An 18,748-nucleotide genomic window follows, 5' to 3' on the forward strand; every position below is an offset into this window, starting at 1 on the left:
ATTTGTTCCACAGGAGGTCTTGGCTCTCTGATAAACTGGAATTAAAGTGGATTTAGGAGAAGGCATCTTCTAGAGAAGCTGGAGAATTGGGGTTGGGCTTCCAGTATGTCTGAAATAGAAGGGAGACAGTCCCATTTCCCCAGTCCCCTCATACAAAGTAAGGTTGGTGGAGTCCCCGAAATGACTGGGGACCAGCTGTGGAAGACAGGTGGTATGACAGCTGCCCTCCACCATATGGACATGATTAAGAAAGAGATTACAACCTGCACTGTATGAGTTACTGCTGGATATTCTGAGATAAAATTAAGCTACTAATGAAATGACATTTTTTTGCATCTTTTCTTTCTTTATGTGCATCTGGAAAATGGGACCTCACACTATTTCTGCTACCACTACAATGTAGATGCTCTAGCTGAGTACCAGCAGCGAAGGGATTAGGGCCTGACATTGACAACCTTCAAGTAATTTAGGAGGTAACTCTCATCGCAGTTTTGTTTACTGTTTGTCAATCTTTTCATCATTGAAATATAATTCTGATCTTAAGAATATCTACAATTTTGAAGTCCTCACGCAATATGTTAGTGGAAAGGTAGCTGACATAATCGTCAATAAAGGAATCAACAAACGACATTGCTTTTTTGTTTTCAAAGTACTAATTATCCAAAACCTCTGAAAAATATGTATGTATGTATAAATATAAATATAGAGAAACGCAATTTGGAAAATCCTTGACAAAGTCAGAAAATAAAAAGCTCAGAAAACTTAAATTAAGCATGTCTTAGTCAATAATAAATATTAAGCTGCTGCCAATATAAAGTGATGCTGTATGATGTTTAAAAATGGAATTCAGTGCTTTCACTCGAATTTAAAAATTATTGTGTCTGATCCACTAAATAAATAGAAACGAGGAAGACAAAACTATGTAATTGACAGGAATGTTGCTGGGTCCAAGAATTTTGGAACTTAGAATTAAACATACTGATAATAATAATAATAATAAAAAAAACCTGGCTGGTCACTAGACACGAAGGTATCTAGTGGGATAGCATCCAAACAAGAGTTTCTTTAAACAGAAAAATGTTTAGATGCCCAATAATAATTAATGCCATTAATATGGCTTTTGCCATGTTTTCCTTCTCTTTCCTGGAGACTACAAGATGAATCTCTATTGGGGGGGAAAAAAAGAAGCTGTGGAAAACTGTAATAGACAAACTATCATTGTAGTGATGATTACATGGAAAAAAGACAGGATGTTGTGGGACTCTTCCTAAAGATTCTAAAAGGAATTTTCTCCGGGCAAAACCATAGTAAGCATGCCAAGGGCTGTGTGGCCATTGCCATTTCTGGGTGTTCCAACTCTTCAAATAAAGAATTGAAAAAGAAAGGATATGAATACAGGAGTTTCTTAGAAGATGTCAGAGACTTGTTTTCATTCATGCAATACATGGGTAAACCACATTCACATACTTTCAATTGAATCCTTTGTAATTGCTTTGGAAAGAGTTTCCTCTTAAATGTTGTAACTGTTACTTATGAGGAGATATTAAAACCAAAACCAGACAAACTCGATGTGGAAAGGGGATGCAATGTGGGATGAGGAATGATTATAAAAATGGACACATCCTGCATTACAAAGTCTTAGAATAGACAGTCCTCCCCCCATCCATAGTAGAGAAAACCATATTATATGTATTTACATATGTTGCTCTTGAAAGAAAAGACTGAATTTGCTTCTAATTTATACAGATCTGTAAAAATATGTAAGGTCACCTGTTATGGGATTTTTTTATGAGAAGATTAACATGCATGCTCAGCTATCATCACTATTTTAAATCTAAAAATCTGACATACTTGCAAAAGAAAGAGATAACTATTTTAGGGCCTGATGCTCCTACAACTATCTACTCTAGGGTATGAAGCATATTACTGCATGTAGAAACACACTGACTTTTCTAGCTAGTCACAAGCTTTTGCTGGATCAGGTTTTTAGACTGCAAACTCCTGAAAGCGGGAAACATGTTTGTATTTTCGCTGTAAAAATGCTATGCTATGCACAACTGCAATATTGTGCTATATACAAATTTTAAATAATAACGCTGAACTTGCTTTTTTCCCCGTTTGTCGTCAAACAGTGGAATAACCATTATTAGATTCTAGGAGACAGTAAAGAATCCACTTACCAACAGGGTACGGAGGAGCCAGAAATAAATAATGGGGAGACACACTGTATAGCCTGATTCTACATTGTCCTGCATCTTGTGTAGTCACTCACATCAGTGCACAGTGAGTGTACAGAACTCCACAGTTCTGATTTGATAGTATTTTACACTCACCTTCTCCAAATGTCAGCAGTTACACAAGAAGCTAAGCAATGAAGAATCAGGCTCACTTTGTCTAATGATGCTTTTATCTATGGACATAAACAACAAACATTTAACTATAGTACAAATGAGCATACAGTGTTATATAGTGAATTAGTAGATGATCACAACTGAAATTAGACTAACCAGTAACAGTGTCATTTTCCGGTTTTGTCCAGTTCAGTACAACAAAGGAAGGACAGCCCTCAACTGTCACCACAGTCAGGTTGGAAGGAGGATTTTGTGGAGGATTAGTAGCATCTTCCTTGTTGCTGGCCTCCTCTTCTGGGAAATGTTCCAAGGTGCTTGTGATAGAACATGGCTCATTGTCACCTTTTGGCATGTACACAACGTAAGGAGCTAGGAGAAAAGCCATCACCAGTTAGTATTAGGTAGGACAGCAGAACAGAGATACACTTAAAATAAGGCATAACTTATGTAAGTGTCTAAACAAGAATTCCTGCCTCGCAAATCATGTCCAAAATCTAACACGGGTGCTGAAGAACAGAAGCATTCTCTTATGGTCAACCGACAGCTGTGTGCGCACTGTATTCTGTGTGTATGTTTTAACTATTTTCTTATTTTTTGTAATTAACCTTTATAAGGCCCACATGTGAGACACAGAATAATAAATATCCCAACACCAACATGTTGGTGTGATTTTTATACATCCAGAGCCTGTGCTCATTTCACCCGTCTCTCACTTGCACTAGTGATGGTGGCAGTGGACACTCAACACTGCAGGGACAGTGTCATGTAGGAATCAACAGACTGCAGGCACAGCTAATTATTCTGAGCCAGTGAATTAGTTTCCATAACAAACTGGGACAAGGACTGACTTTGATTACCTGTTTTTACAGTGCCTAGTAGAATAGAGCCCTGATCCAACAAGGATCTGCCAAGAATAAATCTTGCCACACACATCTAACCTCTTTCTCTGACAGGGTTAATGTATTAGAGGATGGTGAGAAATAAGAGAAGTTGTAGACATGATACATCTTGACTTTAGTGAGACTTTTAACGCAATCCCACAGCACTCATAAGAAAACTGGGGACATATGGTCTATATGAAATTACTATGAGCTAGGTCAGGGTGGCCAACCCATTCTGGGCAAAGAGCCAGGATGTCAGTGGATCCAGCCGGCTGGTGCCATCTTTAAAATTCCATCTTTAATGGCCGCGCCAGATGGTGCCCCTGCCCTGGTGACCACAGGGACCTGGGGAAGGAGAGGGCCATTTTCAGGTGCACGGGGGCGGCTTTACAAGCCACACCCGGGGGGGGGGGCGGGGGAGAAGAGCTGTGGGTTGGGTACGGCTGAGGTAGGTGTATAACAGATTGAAAAAACACACTCAGAGAGTAGCTAATAATGGTTTTCTATCAAACTGGGAGATTGTATCTAGTGATCTACAGAGGTCTGTCCTGGGTTGTATCTAGTGGCTTAAGGCAGCGGAGTGTATGTATGCTTATAAAATCTGTGGATGACATCAAGATGGGAGGCGTTGCAGGCACATTGGTTTTAAAATTCAAAACAACCTTGACAAATTGGAGAACAGCTCTGAAATCACCAAGATGAAATTCAATAAAAAGAAGGGCAAAGTACTACATTTAAGAAAGAGAAAACAAATACACAGTTACAAAACAGGGAGTAATTAAATAGGCAGCAATACTGCCAAAAGGGATCTGTTGAGCATAGTGGATCACAAATTTAATATGTGATGCAGCTCTGAAAGAAGCTGATATAATTTTGGGAGGTCATGTGTGATGCATGGGAGAGAACTGTCTTGTTCTATGTGGCACTGGTGAGGCCTCAGGTGGAGTTCTGTGTCCAGGTCTAGGTACCACGTGGACAAAAATTGAACCCCAGGTGAAAAATGATAGAACATTAAAAAAACCCTGACCTATGAGGCAAGTTAAAACTGGCTATGTTTAGTCTCCAGAAAAGAAAACTGAGGGAGGAGCTGGGAAGAGTCTTCACATCAAAGGATGTTACAAAGGGGACAGTGATCAACTGTTCTCCTTATCCACTGAAGGCAGGAGAAGTTTCAATTGGCTTATCTGTAACAAGGGAGATTAGGTTAGACATTAGGAACGACTTTCTTTCTCTGAGTTAGTTAAGCATTGACATAAGTTACCAAGGGAAGTTAAAGAAATCACCAATTTTGGAGGTTTTAAAGAACAGGTGAGATAAACACTTGTCTAGCTTTACTTGGTTCTGCCTCAGCACACTGGTTTGGATTTGATGAGCTCTCAAGGTCCCTTCCAGCCCTACATTTTTATGGTCCTATGATCCTATTTGCTGCTCCAGCTGCTCCAATAAGACATAACAATCATTGTCTACTTTCTGCAAAATAGGTACTAAATTTAATGCAGGGTCTTCCATTTTTTAACTGTATGATCCTGCAATTACTGAAGTCAAGGGGAAATTTCCATAGACTTAAATAGTGCAAGATCAAGCCTTTAAAAGGCAAGAGTTTTGCTTCTGTAGTGACATTATAAAACAAGATTAATGAAAGTGATAAAGAATGTATTAGCCTTAAAATGGAAAGTTTTATTAGGTCAGAGACACAGAGTACTAATGTAGCTTTAATTGCCCATTCAACAATTTCTGTGCATAGACAAGAAAGAGGCAGGATTGGTCTGGGGAGGGTAAATTCTTCCTCTGTGTACGTGGGAGCTATTTCAGTAATTCTGCACTCTCATGCTTCAAGTTTCTTTTTAATACTCAACAGTGTCTCTCTGTTTGAAAGAAATGCATGATTTGTTTAAAAGACAATTACAACAGTGACTGATGTATTTTCTTGCCCAATGTAGACTTTATGGTCAGGTCCACTGGCAACAGTGGGGTTTAGCTGTAAGAAGGGGTTAACCACCCTATAATATTTGGTCGGGTGAGCAATCCATAGGGTAAAGCACAACTTGAGGCACAGTGGTAATAAACAGACAAAGCCTGCATGGGTCGGCTTGCAAAGTATATTAGGACACTCCATTATGATTTCAGTAGAGTATGAACAGCATGCATTAGCACAATGGTTGGCCAGAGGTGAAATGGTTTCTAGAAGATTTGTTTCCCATCTTCCAGTGTAGGAGCTGGCGGGTGTGGTATGAGATGCAGGGAAATTGAGATAAAATGCAGTCAAGAATGATTTAAAGTCCTGTTATCAAAATGTAACTGAAAAAAAAATCAGAAATTTGGAAGAAACAACTAAACAGATTATTGCAATAGGTTGTGTACCCCACAGTGGTATGATGAGTGTTAACTGGCACTAGAGAGCTCAATTATGGTACTTGGCTCTACCTGGAAGACAGGTCAGTCCCACATGTTGATGGGGAAGAGATGGGGATTAGTATAAAAATAGGAAACTGTGGTAGAAAAGGATAGCAAGAAAAGAGGCAGGTACTCCTTAGTTATTCTCTGCTGGCTTGTCTATACTCAGAACATTATGGCAGCACAGTTGTACTGCTTCAGTGTGGACATGACTTGCGCTGATGGGAGGGATTCTCCTGATGGAATAGATAATCCACCTCCCAAGAGGCAGCAGCCACGCTGACAGAAGAATTCTTTCCACCAACCTATGTGCTCTACCCCAGGGGTCAAGTTGGTATAGCTACATCTCACAGAGGTGGATTTTTCACATCCCTGAAAGATACCACTTTACAGATAAAATCACATTGTAGACCTGGCCAGGGATCACACAGTGGCGAGAGCCTGAGGAGGCGAAGATGGTGTGTAACTTTCTGCTTTTACTTTTGGATTTTCGTTAGGGGGATTCCAGCCCTGAAAGAAGAGTGAGCCCAGAGAGTTGTGGGGATGAAGGCCTGGGAAAGGCTGGGAAATCCAAGGAAACAACAGCAAGGAGTTGGATGAAGCACTCCTTGCTGATGGCGTCCCTGAGCTAGAAGGTGGTCTAGTGGAAGGGCCCAGGTTCCCTTACCAGCCACTGCTGAGCAGACATTAGGTCAGAGAAGGGGAAAGTGACAATGGAAAGTTCTGAGAAAAGGGAGTAACAACAATGGGACCAGAGTCAGGGCTGAAGACCTGATACATTTCTGGACTATTCTCTGTTACCTTAGGAGGAATGGACTTAAATCATCACCTGGTTGAAGGGCCACATCACAGGAAAAGATAGACCACCAGAAAATTACAGTGGCTGTTGGCAGGGAATGCCAGACTAGGATAGAACTGCTATGCCATTTCTGATCACGAGGAGGCACTCTACTGATCAAACCTTTCTACAGATATATACTGTAACGCAAGTATGGGGAGATACATGAAAGCTCACAAAGATTGCTGTCATCACAGTCATACCTTTGAACCGTGGTTGGCCCTGAACATCAGTCTCGGATGTAGGACTTGAGCTGAAGACAGTTGTATTAACTGATGAAGACATAATCACAATGAAACTCTTAGAAAAGCATGAAGTTGTAATATTAAAATGACAACACCTCATATTTCTTCTGCCATTCTACATGAGCTGCTTAAATCCTCTCAAGGGTGCATGCTTGCTGTCATTTTTGCTTTATTCTAGTAATCACCTGAATTTGGCTGTGATGGAAAATAAAGTCCTATCTTAGCCAAAACAAGGATAATCATTATCCAGATGGCTAAGCTCATCGTTGCTGTTGGATCCAGGCCATTCAAAATATTCACACTCTTCTTTAAAGCTCCTACCAAGTTTCTTTTTGCACTGCATTGACTCAGCACCCTTAACTCAGGGTCTAACTTAGGCTCTGAGAGCATGTTAGACTATTACACTGATTAAGTGGAACTTCCACAATCAAAATGGAGAACATGGGCTAAATCTGTCTTCGCAGCAAGCAACTCCCATTAAAGTCAATAAAAGCTATGTTAAAGTATGCCAGAAGCCAGTGGAAGCACGTGCAAAATATTAATTATGGCAAACACAATGGGCCAAATTCTGCAGACGTGAACCTTGCTTCCATCAATGTCTATGGCACCATTGCAGTTAGATGTAGGAAATCTTTCGAAGAAGTATTTTAGCCTAATAAATCTCAAGAGATTTGAATACATATTTTATAATACATTATATAAAATTAAGAAAAATACTTTGCATGTGTCTCGTTTTAATCTCAGCTCTCTAAACTATTTCAAACTACACTACAGATTGAACCTCTCTAGTCCGGCACTCTCTGATCTGGAAACATCCATGGTCCGGCATGATTTTAGTTAGCCAGATATCCTCTTATCATGGCTATGGTCAAGTTTGTCATGGTCCCAAAAATTTTGTTTACAGCTACCAGTCATGGCTCTCAGTGTTCTGTGCTGCTATTTAGCTCAATTTACCCCTAAATGTCTTCTAAGAGCCCAGTAAACTGTGGAAGCGTTGGTAATACTGCTAGACAATATTGACCTCCCATGGTCTGGAAAATTCTGTTTCAGCAGCAGTCAGGTTCTGAGGGTGACTGACTAGAAAGGTTCAACCTCTTGTACTTTATGCAACTCTCCAAGTGAAGCAACACTTATTTAGATTCCTATTTTCATTTATTTTTAAAGGTCTCCAAGAAAGACTATCATACGTTTGAATCTGGTGGCTTCTCATTATTATAAAAAAGCATACCAAATAAGGAACAGAAATTACAATTTTCCAATAGTAACTCAAGCTATGATCTTCTAGCCAGAACAAGTTTAATCCTGCCAACTCAATTATCTGCTTTTGGGAAAAGACCTGATTGGTTGTACACAATGTAAATTCACAGCATGCATTCTTACAAATCTAGCATGAAACCTGCTTTTGTTAGCAGCCTGGGCCATAAAGCATTCACCATCACTGCAAAGAGGCAAGAACCTTTCTGTTACAGCGAGTGAAAGAAGTACACTAAACAATCTTTACCACAGCTCAGCCATGCCCACATACACTGCAGCTACAATTTGGTAGAAGGATAGATTTAATGACAAATCCCAAAACATCTGAACTTTGGAATCATTCAGCATATGACTTCTAATCCAAATTTTGCACCTTGCTACTCACTCTACAACATATCAACCACAACTTTTCCAAAGCCAGAGGAGTTTAAAATCCAGGTCTAGAGATTTGAACCCATCTCATATGAATTCTTATATGCAAGGGGGCTGGGTTATCAGAATAAAAAGGCAGGTATTTACAACAATACCACCACTATGTAGATCACAGATGAGTAACAGCTTGACATGAATATGTAGCGTTACATATAGTGAAATTATCAGGAAAGAAGGCTATATCTGACTCAACACAATTCAAACAGCATCGCCATAAGTATGAAAAGTATACGAGACACGTGCAGATGTCTAGGAAGACAATGGATCTTATTCTGATCTCACACAGATGCGAATCAGGAGCAAGTCAGTTGAATTCAATGGAGTTGCACCAGAGCAGAAGTAGTGTGAGATCAGAATCAGAACCAGCCCACGGGGCCAGATATTAAATAGCTAAAATAAGCACAAGTGTTTGGGGAAAAGACGCAAGAAAAATTGAAATGACTGATCCAACCAGGTAACTGAACTGCAGGGAACTTTAATACAGGAGCTCCCTCAACTTAAGAAAAAAACAAACAAAGAAACTAAATTGCTATCAACATGCTTACCAGGTTCCTCTGGAGAAGCAGAAACTGTTGGCTTCTTTCTTGGTTTTTCTGTCTTTAGAGATTTGGTTGGGCCAGTAGGTCTCACTGCAGAAGTCGTGGAAGAAGCTGAAGCTCGTGATGTTGATGAAATTCCTATGTGGAAGAAGTGATCTTGTTTCCTTTTGAGCACAACTCAAATTTTTGATAATTACTTACTCAGAAAAGTGGGGCTCAGCACAAGTACATCATTTTCCGGTTGGACTCAAAAAAGATTGGACAAGCCCTGACTACAGCTGAAATAATACAGTCTATGCCTCCAATATATAAAGAAAATACTAAGACACTCAATCTTTGATATTTCTGAGGGATACAAGCAGATACAAATTGAATATAGTTAGTTGAATATACTACAGGGAACAATCCTACAGTAACTGGCAAAGGGACAAAATTATCCAATAAACTTTTCCCCCTCCCATCTATAATTCTCTGTTTCTAGGTTGGTGCTGATGGTTTTCACCCTTCACAAGGCACATAATGAGAGAGCTAAATTCAGTAACTGAGACTTGGGGTCCTTCACTGTAATACTATTTTTAAGTTCCTTTCACTTGCATACTAAACATGGTGGGCACATTACCAAGTCCAGAGTATGAACAAGGATAATGGATATAAACAAAGTGAGACAGCAAGGGTTGCCCTAACTACAGCTGAAATTACACAGCCAGCTATTGGATCCCTAAAAAGTTTGTTACAGTATTTCCACAGAGCAGCTCTAAAGGCATTCAAGACAAACAGCACAAGTTTCATTAGTTCTGCCTAACAATTTGTACCCCAATTTGAGCACAGAAAGTGAGTAGATGGTTTTATTCTGGGCTGGACAGATCTTTTATTATAAGCAGCAATATCCATCCTGAGAAGGCAGGGTAATCCTATTATTCTCCATTGAAAACAAATGGCTAATTTATTTGCCATTTTAAATTATTTTAGATCATTAGCTATTGTTTTTATTCTCCCATGGAATCAACTAAATAATGAAACCTTTGAAGAGGCGGATGGTTTATGTGAAACGATTTCTATTTTTTTTCAAAAAGGAAAGTGGAAGACCAAAAGTACATTTGAAAAAGGGAAGATATTTTTTGAAACAATATTGCCTGGCAAACCTCAAGAGCTCAAATACTATATAATCCATCCTTGGTCTCGGCTTGGTCTCACAAGGGATAGTTAATATTTTTCCCCACACAAAACATTTTTTGCTGATAAATACAATTTGCTAACTTTGAAACGTTTCTGCAAATTTGTGTCAGAAAATTTGTCAAGTTTTCAGTAAAAGCAAATTCCTCCAAACAAAACATTTAATTTTTTTTGGTGAAAAATGACTTTCCACTTCAAAAATGTCTTTAATTTTATAAACACACAGTTAAATGCTTTAAATAGAAACCTAACTTTTCATTCAACTAAAAAAAAATTACTTTGACTTTTCAGCTTGCCAAAAATTAAAAAAAAAAATTTTCATCTGAAATAAAATTTATTTTTTATTTTTCTGAATTGCAACATATTTGTTATTTGCCCAGCTCTGAATGATACACAAGAACACTACTTCCCATCTACACTACAAAGAGTCCTTCAAACAGATGTAAGGACAAAAAGGGAATTTCCTATAAGACTTTAATTCTTCCCATCAAATTTCAGGATGTTTATAGAAATCTCTTACTACCTTTTCGGATATTTTGAATGGCTAAGCAATAATTCATCCCATAATATTGTGTGTGTGTGTGTGTGTGTAATATATATGTAACTGTTAATAAATAATTTCTAGCAGTGGTAGAAGAAAGAAACATTGGACAAAATTATGAAAGGGAAAAATCAATGCAAACTGTATCAGGAGGCAAATGTTTCCTGATCATGAGATAAATTAAGGCTGTGGAATAGTTTCTCAGAAGGATTAGTGGAAGCTCCATAATTCGGGTCATTTAAAACTAAATTGGACAAAACATTAGGAAATGTATGATAGAAGAAAATCCTGGCCCTGAGAGATGGACTGGATGATCTAACTAGTTTATTCCATCTTTAACATCCAGGATTCTATGACTCTTACTGGCTAATATGTAAAACTGGCCTCTAAATTGTGGGAATACAGAGGATGAAAATAGGAAACATTGGCAGATGAATTAAAGATTTAACTGAGAAAAAGTAGCACCAAATAACATTCAAAGTGTAAGACACACTGGGTCAATTTTTCATGTGCTTTATGACATAAGCATTTCTATATCTGGTAAAGCCATTATTAATACCATCATCATACTGCAAGTGTGGACACAAGGAGTAGATTTTTGGCACAGCCATTGTTGAGGAGACACGAAGTGTCTACTTTAAGCACTAGGATTTCTGCTTCTCATCTGCCATACAATGAGCTGAAGTATTTAGCTAGCAGCACAATACAGCTGGCTCTACTGCAAAGTCATCTCACCAATAGGACTACAGAGTGATTGCCCTTTGTGTGGTCATACAGAGAGGTGAGAAAAACAAAGTAGCTGTACCACTGCTGCAGTGGTGAAGAAAAAATGCAGTTCCTGCTGTATGTGGGGATTGTACTTGCCTATGTGCCTTGGAAATACACAAAACATCAAAGAGGACAAAATAAAAAGAGGTGGCACCCCAACTTTTCCTGTCATGACCCCCTTGCCAGTAATGGAATCTATCTATGCTCCCCTTCAGGTCTGCAGCATTCCTCAATAGAGGAAGTTGGGCTGGAGGGAGAGAGGGAATGAGGGCAGAGCAGAGCTGGAGCAAGGGGGAGAGCAGAGCTGCATCTGGGGGTAGAACTGTGTTGGAAATAGAGGGGGGCTGGATGGTGCTCCATACCTGACCTGGGCCCTACCATGCACCCCAGCAATGTGCCTCATGGGGACACAACCCACAGTCTGGGGACCACGGCACAAGTGTAACAATGAGCTGAATCTGCACCCAATCTCAGATATGAGTCCATTAAATCAATGGAATAACACCAAGGATGAAATCGCCCCAACCTGTTTTAAGTATAACCAAAATTAAAATATATGTTAATCAGCTAATATTTGTCTTAGCTAACATCCGGAATTATTACCATGTCAATTGGGGCGGGGGGAGGGCCCAGAACATTTAATGTTCATTTATTAATACATGTGATTAGACAAGAAATAGGTTATATAAATACTTTGATGCAACACCAACATTTCAATACTGGAGACTTGGGGCAAATGGGTTAATGTCTCAACAAAGTGAGTTTCATCTGCTGAACAGAGTGCTGAATGCACATCAATTTACACAACTCGTAATCTTTACTCCAGAACTCACACAGGTCAGGATTGGGGTGTAATTAGAAGATCTGACTGGGATACATTTGAATCACATTTGCCTGCCTCTAGTTAGACCCAGCTGCCTCTCACTCTAATCAATGGTTAAATCCACCCAAAAGACGATCGATCGATAGATAGATATAAAGAGAGAGAGAGAGAGAAAACTATAGCTATAGATCTATCTATATCATAATCTAAAAATAATAATGAAGGCTATATAGCTAGAGCCATTCTTAATTTCTTTCTTTTATTTGTCAACTGACTTATACCAAGGTTTTCAGTTAACACAATTTTGCACTAAATCCCAAACCCATAGAACTAAATCTAATGTTGTCCATAGTAATGGATTTATTTTAATAAATAGACCACACAAATATTTGTAGTATATGATACAGTTTAACAGAAGTAATTCTGCAGTTTGGGCTAAACAGAATTAGTGAATTTGCAATACATTTACTGGATGTAGGCTCAAAACTGTCTACATAATGCATCGTACTAGTAATCTTTTAGAAGAATAAACCATGAAGTACAGTTTTATTAGGAAGTACTTCAGGATTTTCCTATTTTGTCTGCTTTATATATTTTATTGTAGGCATTGAAATATACTATGTAAACCCAGGAATACTGAAATTACAAGATGTATTCATCATATTAAAACAGATAAAATTAGTCTTTATAGTTCTGATTTCCTGCCTCTAGTAATAGTAAATAGATGAGCTGCAATTTTCAAAGCAGTGTATGGGATTTAGGCACACATTTTTCATTAATTTTAAATATAAAATACACGGTTAAATCCAATTAACTGCTTTGCAAACCTCAACCCTAATTATTTACAGGTAAATTCCCCTGAAAATTCTGTAATGCTGCATATGTTGGACAACATTTTTTCCTTCCTGCTTCTTACAAATAATCAGTTACTGATGTGTCTTGTGGCATGACATTTGATTACTTCTAGCTGAAGCGTGCATGAGATAACTGTAAATGCTATTACTGGTCAAAAAGGGTGCATCTACACTGCACTGTAACTCAAAACAAGATACACAATTTGAGCCAAGCAAAATGTATATCTTTTTTCAACACTATTTAGTCATTTGGCACTGTCTACACAGCACCAAATTTCAAAATAACCCACTATTCCAAAAGACCCCTTACTCCTCGTAGAATGAGGTTTATAGGGATGTCAGAATAGTGAGCCTGAAATAGTGGGCTTGCTATGAAGATATCCCAAAATAGTGTTGCAGTGTAGATGTACCCAAAAAGATCTACTAAAGCTCTTTTAAAGGGAAATACTGACATAACTTTCATCACTCCATTATGCTTTCAGTTGCATCAGTAGGACAGATTATACAGAAATCTGGTAGGAAGGAAATGATCTTATGTGTTTAGGCAAAAGAGTATTAGACATATTCATCTCAGAAGGATAACTTAGGTGCAAGTCATATTCTGCCTGTACTTTATCAGATATACCCTGTGTGTGCACAAAATAGATATCCAAGGAAATGTAAGTGGGAACTTTGCAGAACTTGCCTAAAAAAAGGACTTGATCCTGTGAAGTTCTGAGTGTGCTGAATTCCCCTGGATATCAATGGCAGTTAAAGCTATTCAGCATATCATAACAATCAAAACCATGAAAACTGAAAAGGCTGATATATACCTGGACTTCCTGGTTTACCAGTCACTGTGTTTGGAGGCAAAGGTTTTCTTCGCACCTGTGTAGGCCTCGCAGGAGCTACGGGAGGATGCCGACTGTCAGGTGGTATAGCTACTGTATAAAGTCACAAGGCAGTACTGTTAGCTGTGTAATCACAAGCCATGTAATCAGAAAGAGAAACAGGCCTAACAGCTACATTTTGACTTCCTAAACAAAATGTTATGGCACATGCTAACAAGAAAAGGGAAAGAAATGGAGTTATATACTGAATCCTAAATTCTCTGTAAGAAAAGTGCATGCCTGCAGACCAAGCCCTCATCAAAGGAAGGCAGTCAAGACAGTCCATTTGAACCTCTATTTTCTTTGACAGGTTACATACCTGAGACTATTTGGAATTTTGTAAAAGTGTCCTATTCCTAAATCTTATGAATGCTGTATTTTTTCACTGCCTTACATTTCTGTTTATGACAAAGCTAGCTACAGTGACACTGGAAGTATCATCCAAAACACTAAGTGATTATTTTATTTTTAACAACATTGAAGGAAGATGTAAATTAGTTATGAAAGAGGCACAGCCTGGGTAGTCCAAACTTCCCTAAACTCAATGTCCAATATGTTTCAATTTTTATCTGAAGATCTCTCTTACAGGGGTTAACAAACTGGAAAATCTGCCTCTCTCATTCTGTCCTTGTTTTTTCTACTAATCCTACTGACAAGAGTGGCAATAGTGAAGGCAGTTTGTACCATAGAACATCAGGAGTTATGAACATCTTGGAATTGGAGGTTGTTTATAACAGAACAAAATGTTACATTTTTTTTAAAAAAGCTTGCAGTTGAATAGTGATTTAATACAGCTTTGAAACTTTACTATGCAGAAAAAATATGCTGCTTTCCCTTTATTTTTAATACAATTTTGTGCCGCATTTGCAGTTTTTCTTCTTGTTGCTGCCTGATTATTTATTTCCCCTTTCAAATAAAATAAGGTGTGTGGTTGAGTGGTCTGTTCGCAACTCTGAGGTTTTACTGCACTGTGAACACGTCTTGCTACAATGCTGAAACAAGACTTTTAGCTCATTTTGGATACTACTGATGAGAAGTCACTCCCACACTTTTATTATTGTTGTGTCCAACGGCTGTGTTGTGCTAGAAACTATACAAAGAAATGTATAGTACCGTGTATACCTCAAAATACAACATTCCTAGGGGGAGGAAACAGCTATGTATGTAAACTGCTGTTTAAGTTTGCAGTGACATATCCATTTTTTTTTAAATAATAAAATAACCCATAGAAGATTCAGGTTCTTCAATTACAGATGATGACTATTTCAGACAAAACAGCTTGCTGGTCTTACTTATAAAAATGGCAAAACTGGACATAGAACCTAACCAGATCAATCAGATATTACTACCTCTGAACTGATCATTCTAATGTGCATCATGCATAGAGGAAAAGCTCTCTCAATGCCCAGTGAGAAGAGTGGGGTTTTTTTCCCCAGAAGATCACAAAAGCGTTTATAGCACACAGTATGTTTTGAAGAAGTAGCTTTAAAAAAGACAGTGTAAATGTGAATCACAACTGGCCATTGTTTTCACCAATACCTCGGAAAACAGGAGAAATAAAATTTAAATAAAAAGTGTGAGTTTTCTTCTATAATCCATGTTGAAACATGTCTGCTCTTTTTTCTTTTTTTCTTTTATTAAAGAGAGTTCATAAAGTTAGAGATGTGCATGATTTACATTAAAAAGAAGACTTCATGCATCTCACACAAGGAATTGTTCAAGAATAAGATAATGCTCATAATGCTGCCAATGTCAACAACACAGTTGGCTGTTAATGTAATACTGGCTGCACGTAGTACGTCAGATCATAAGAAGCATACACAGATTTATAAATGTAGTAAGGGGAGTGGAAAATGAATTCCGAGTTCATTTGGGGTGATATTTAGAAATGTCTAAGTTGGATAGACAGATTCTCCACTTTGACTTTATTCTTCTTCCATTTTGGACTTGAACACCCACTCGTGAATCATAATGGAAATATCCCCCAAATGAGGTGAAAAAGTGAGACTGGAGGTAATCTTGTACCCACTTGATTTAAAATTAGGTTATATTTGGAGACCGTAGCATTTTAAGAATCGTTATTTGAGGCTTTTATTTTCATTTTTAAATCCCTGACAGGATGAAATGCAGTGGTATCTACAATTAATGCCCTTTTTCCTAAGATTAGAATGAGGAATATCTGAGGTAAGTGGAACCACCACGGGCTCTTGGGCAAAGAGTGAGGGGACCCAGCTCTGTACTACTGGAAGGGGTGGAGCTGAGTACAACCCCCTCTCAACATCGCATGGAGCATGGTATCCCCCCGCCTTTAACACTGCCTGGAGTGCGCTCCAGCGGTGATTTTAAAAGGCCTAGAGCAGCAGGCCCTTTAAATTGCCAGGGCAATTGCACCCTGTCAGCAGGCCTGCCTGAGGTAATTGTATGATGAAAACTAGCAAATATTTTCCAGTAGTATCTGCCGTATATTCTACATATTATAAAAACCTTTGGTAGTGTCCAGAAGCTATGTAAAGGTACAACATATTACTTCTCAATGGAATTTATGCATGGTATTGAGCCTACTGCAATGTCGTCTGGAAAAACAACATGAACTACAAAAACACATCCACCCTGCAATGTTCTTGAATAGTTTCTGTTATTTCCATAACACCACCAAATCAACATATTTTATTTACTTTGGACACAGTGATCAGATATATAATCAATTACAAATAATATAATTGTAGGAAATATCTCATATACCTGACATTTGTAATGGAATCAGTTTCATGAAAACTTTTAAGGGCTCATTTTTTCTCCATTTTTTCAACTCTCATTCACCTCCATGAAAACTGAGGGTGCTTAACTGCTCAAAGAATGTAACAAGAGTAACAAGCTCAAAACAACCTGCATATTTCAATGTATTTTGCCTACACCTTATTTAAGGGCATCAGTGGCAGGGCTCCTAGATTTTTGGATATGCTTAATTTTTTTCAGAAATTTAAATGATTAAATAAAGTGTGTTAAAAATGAAGCCAGGTTTATGCTACCTTATTCCAAGTTCTGATTTATCTTTGAATCTGAATGTAGGTAGACCTCATGAACAGCACTGATCTTAAAAAAAATATATATTACAGTCCACTCTTATTTAGGAAAATGACAAAACAGCAGTATAGTCCACAGTCCATTTTGACTACAATTCAAGGTATTGGTTTACTCCAGAACTCTAAAGTCTTGCCATTAAATATATAATGTACCAAGTGAATAAGAACAGATGTAGATTTCCTTCAAAACTCATATGTATAATGTGTCATTTTAAACTCTTCAAATCCCAGAAGGGTATATATACCACTTACCTAAGTTGAGAAAAAGTGAACTAGTAAACTACAATTCATAGCCATCTTTGGCTTCACCTTAATGCTTGGATGCAGCTAATAACAGTTAATCCCCATGAAGTACAATTTTTAGACTGGATAAACTTTAAGGGACTGAAATGCCAAATCTCAACAGTAAGACTTTCTTCTCTTTTTTTTTTACCCAAGTAAATTAACTGCCAGTATTCTAGGTAGGGATTACAGAAACCTCCACAGTTTATAATTAATTTAGGAGGCATTTCTTTGTACATATTCTTTCAAGTTTTCACCATACAGGATTCAAAAGGTAAAGCCCTTTCAAAAACATCAGTAAGAGCATAAAAGCAAATGAATGCACAACTTCACAGAGATGCTAATTTTTTCTCAGATTAAATGTTAGTGAACAGAAATGCCAATGCAACAGTTGCTATGCTTTTTTATAACCAAGACAGAAAGATACCACATATATATTTCTTTCATGAGTAATTTGTTGGGTGGTCCACAAAAACTTCATTAAAGCACAGAGTGATTTTTTTATTTTGATAACATGAAGGCTTTACAAAATTAGAATATCCATGGGATCCTCTCTTTGTCCACAAAACTGGCACAGAACAGAGGAAGCGCAGGTTCCTCACACTGCCTTCCTAACTGTCCTCAAGCTTAGCCTGTAGTGTGTGTCCTTACGGATTAGATGGTAATTTAGTCTCATTTACACTAACCCCATCTGCAGGTTTCTCCTGGAACATCCAACAAAAGTGCCAACCAGTGCCAATTCTGACGGTGGTTTTGTAACTTGGCCGCTTGACCATTAAGAATTGGTCACTACATCGCTTGCCAAACCGCCAGCAGATGGCAACAACATTTGTTCACAAGCAGCCTGGACTGGACATGAACTGATGATCTGGAAATGTAAATTTCTTTACTCTATCACCAGTTTCCTGAGCCATTAGGACATACTTTTCTGAGGAAAACTGAGCCATCCTTTTTTATCTTCTGCAGTAGAGATGTGTTTTGTTTTGTTTCACTGACATCTAAAAAGGCAATTTTATCAATACCCCCCATTTCTGAGTGACTGTGACATGGTCTTCATAATTAATCTTACCAGAATCTATCTTTTTCCTTGTAACATTGGATTCCAGTGATACGTTTGAGCCCATCAGAAATTTAGTAGAATCCCGGACTACTTCTTTATTACATGTGAAATAAAAGAAAAGAGAGTAAATGTATATATGACAAAGAATATGCAGTACGTATAACTCATTTACAAACTCTAGCTAAAACAAATACGAGTCTCGTAACATACACCGATTGTTCATTGTTGTTATATTCATTTGAAGTGTACCAGGCTGCTAGCCACCTTCTAGTACAAGGAAGAAGATATTGTCTTTGGCCTCAAAGAGATGGAAATTTAATTTTAGACACAGAACAATGAAGGAGGCAATAAACTGTAGTAA

General features: G+C 38.0%; 1 protein-coding gene across 38 annotated transcripts in view; it reads right to left on the reverse strand.

Annotated features, from left to right (window-relative positions):
- The window catches only part of ABI3BP (ABI family member 3 binding protein), a 323,405-nt gene that overhangs the window by 41,520 nt on the left and 263,137 nt on the right, over window positions 1–18,748 (reverse strand). For 37 of the 38 annotated variants that reach the window (XM_075907457.1, XM_075907515.1, XM_075907462.1 and 34 more), the window contains 5 exons: window positions 18,397–18,480; window positions 13,906–14,016; window positions 8,941–9,072; window positions 6,668–6,736; window positions 2,508–2,720 (listed from right to left, as the gene is read on the reverse strand). In XM_075907457.1, coding sequence (XP_075763572.1) covers window positions 2,508–2,720; window positions 6,668–6,736; window positions 8,941–9,072; window positions 13,906–14,016; window positions 18,397–18,480 — 609 coding nt within the window. The remainder of the gene's footprint in view (window positions 1–2,507; window positions 2,721–6,667; window positions 6,737–8,940; window positions 9,073–13,905; window positions 14,017–18,396; window positions 18,481–18,748) is intronic. The other variant, XM_075907378.1, reaches the window with a different exon arrangement.

Source organism: Pelodiscus sinensis, chromosome 1 (assembly GCF_049634645.1).
Source record: "Pelodiscus sinensis isolate JC-2024 chromosome 1, ASM4963464v1, whole genome shotgun sequence".
Classification (NCBI taxonomy): domain Eukaryota; kingdom Metazoa; phylum Chordata; order Testudines; family Trionychidae; genus Pelodiscus; species Pelodiscus sinensis.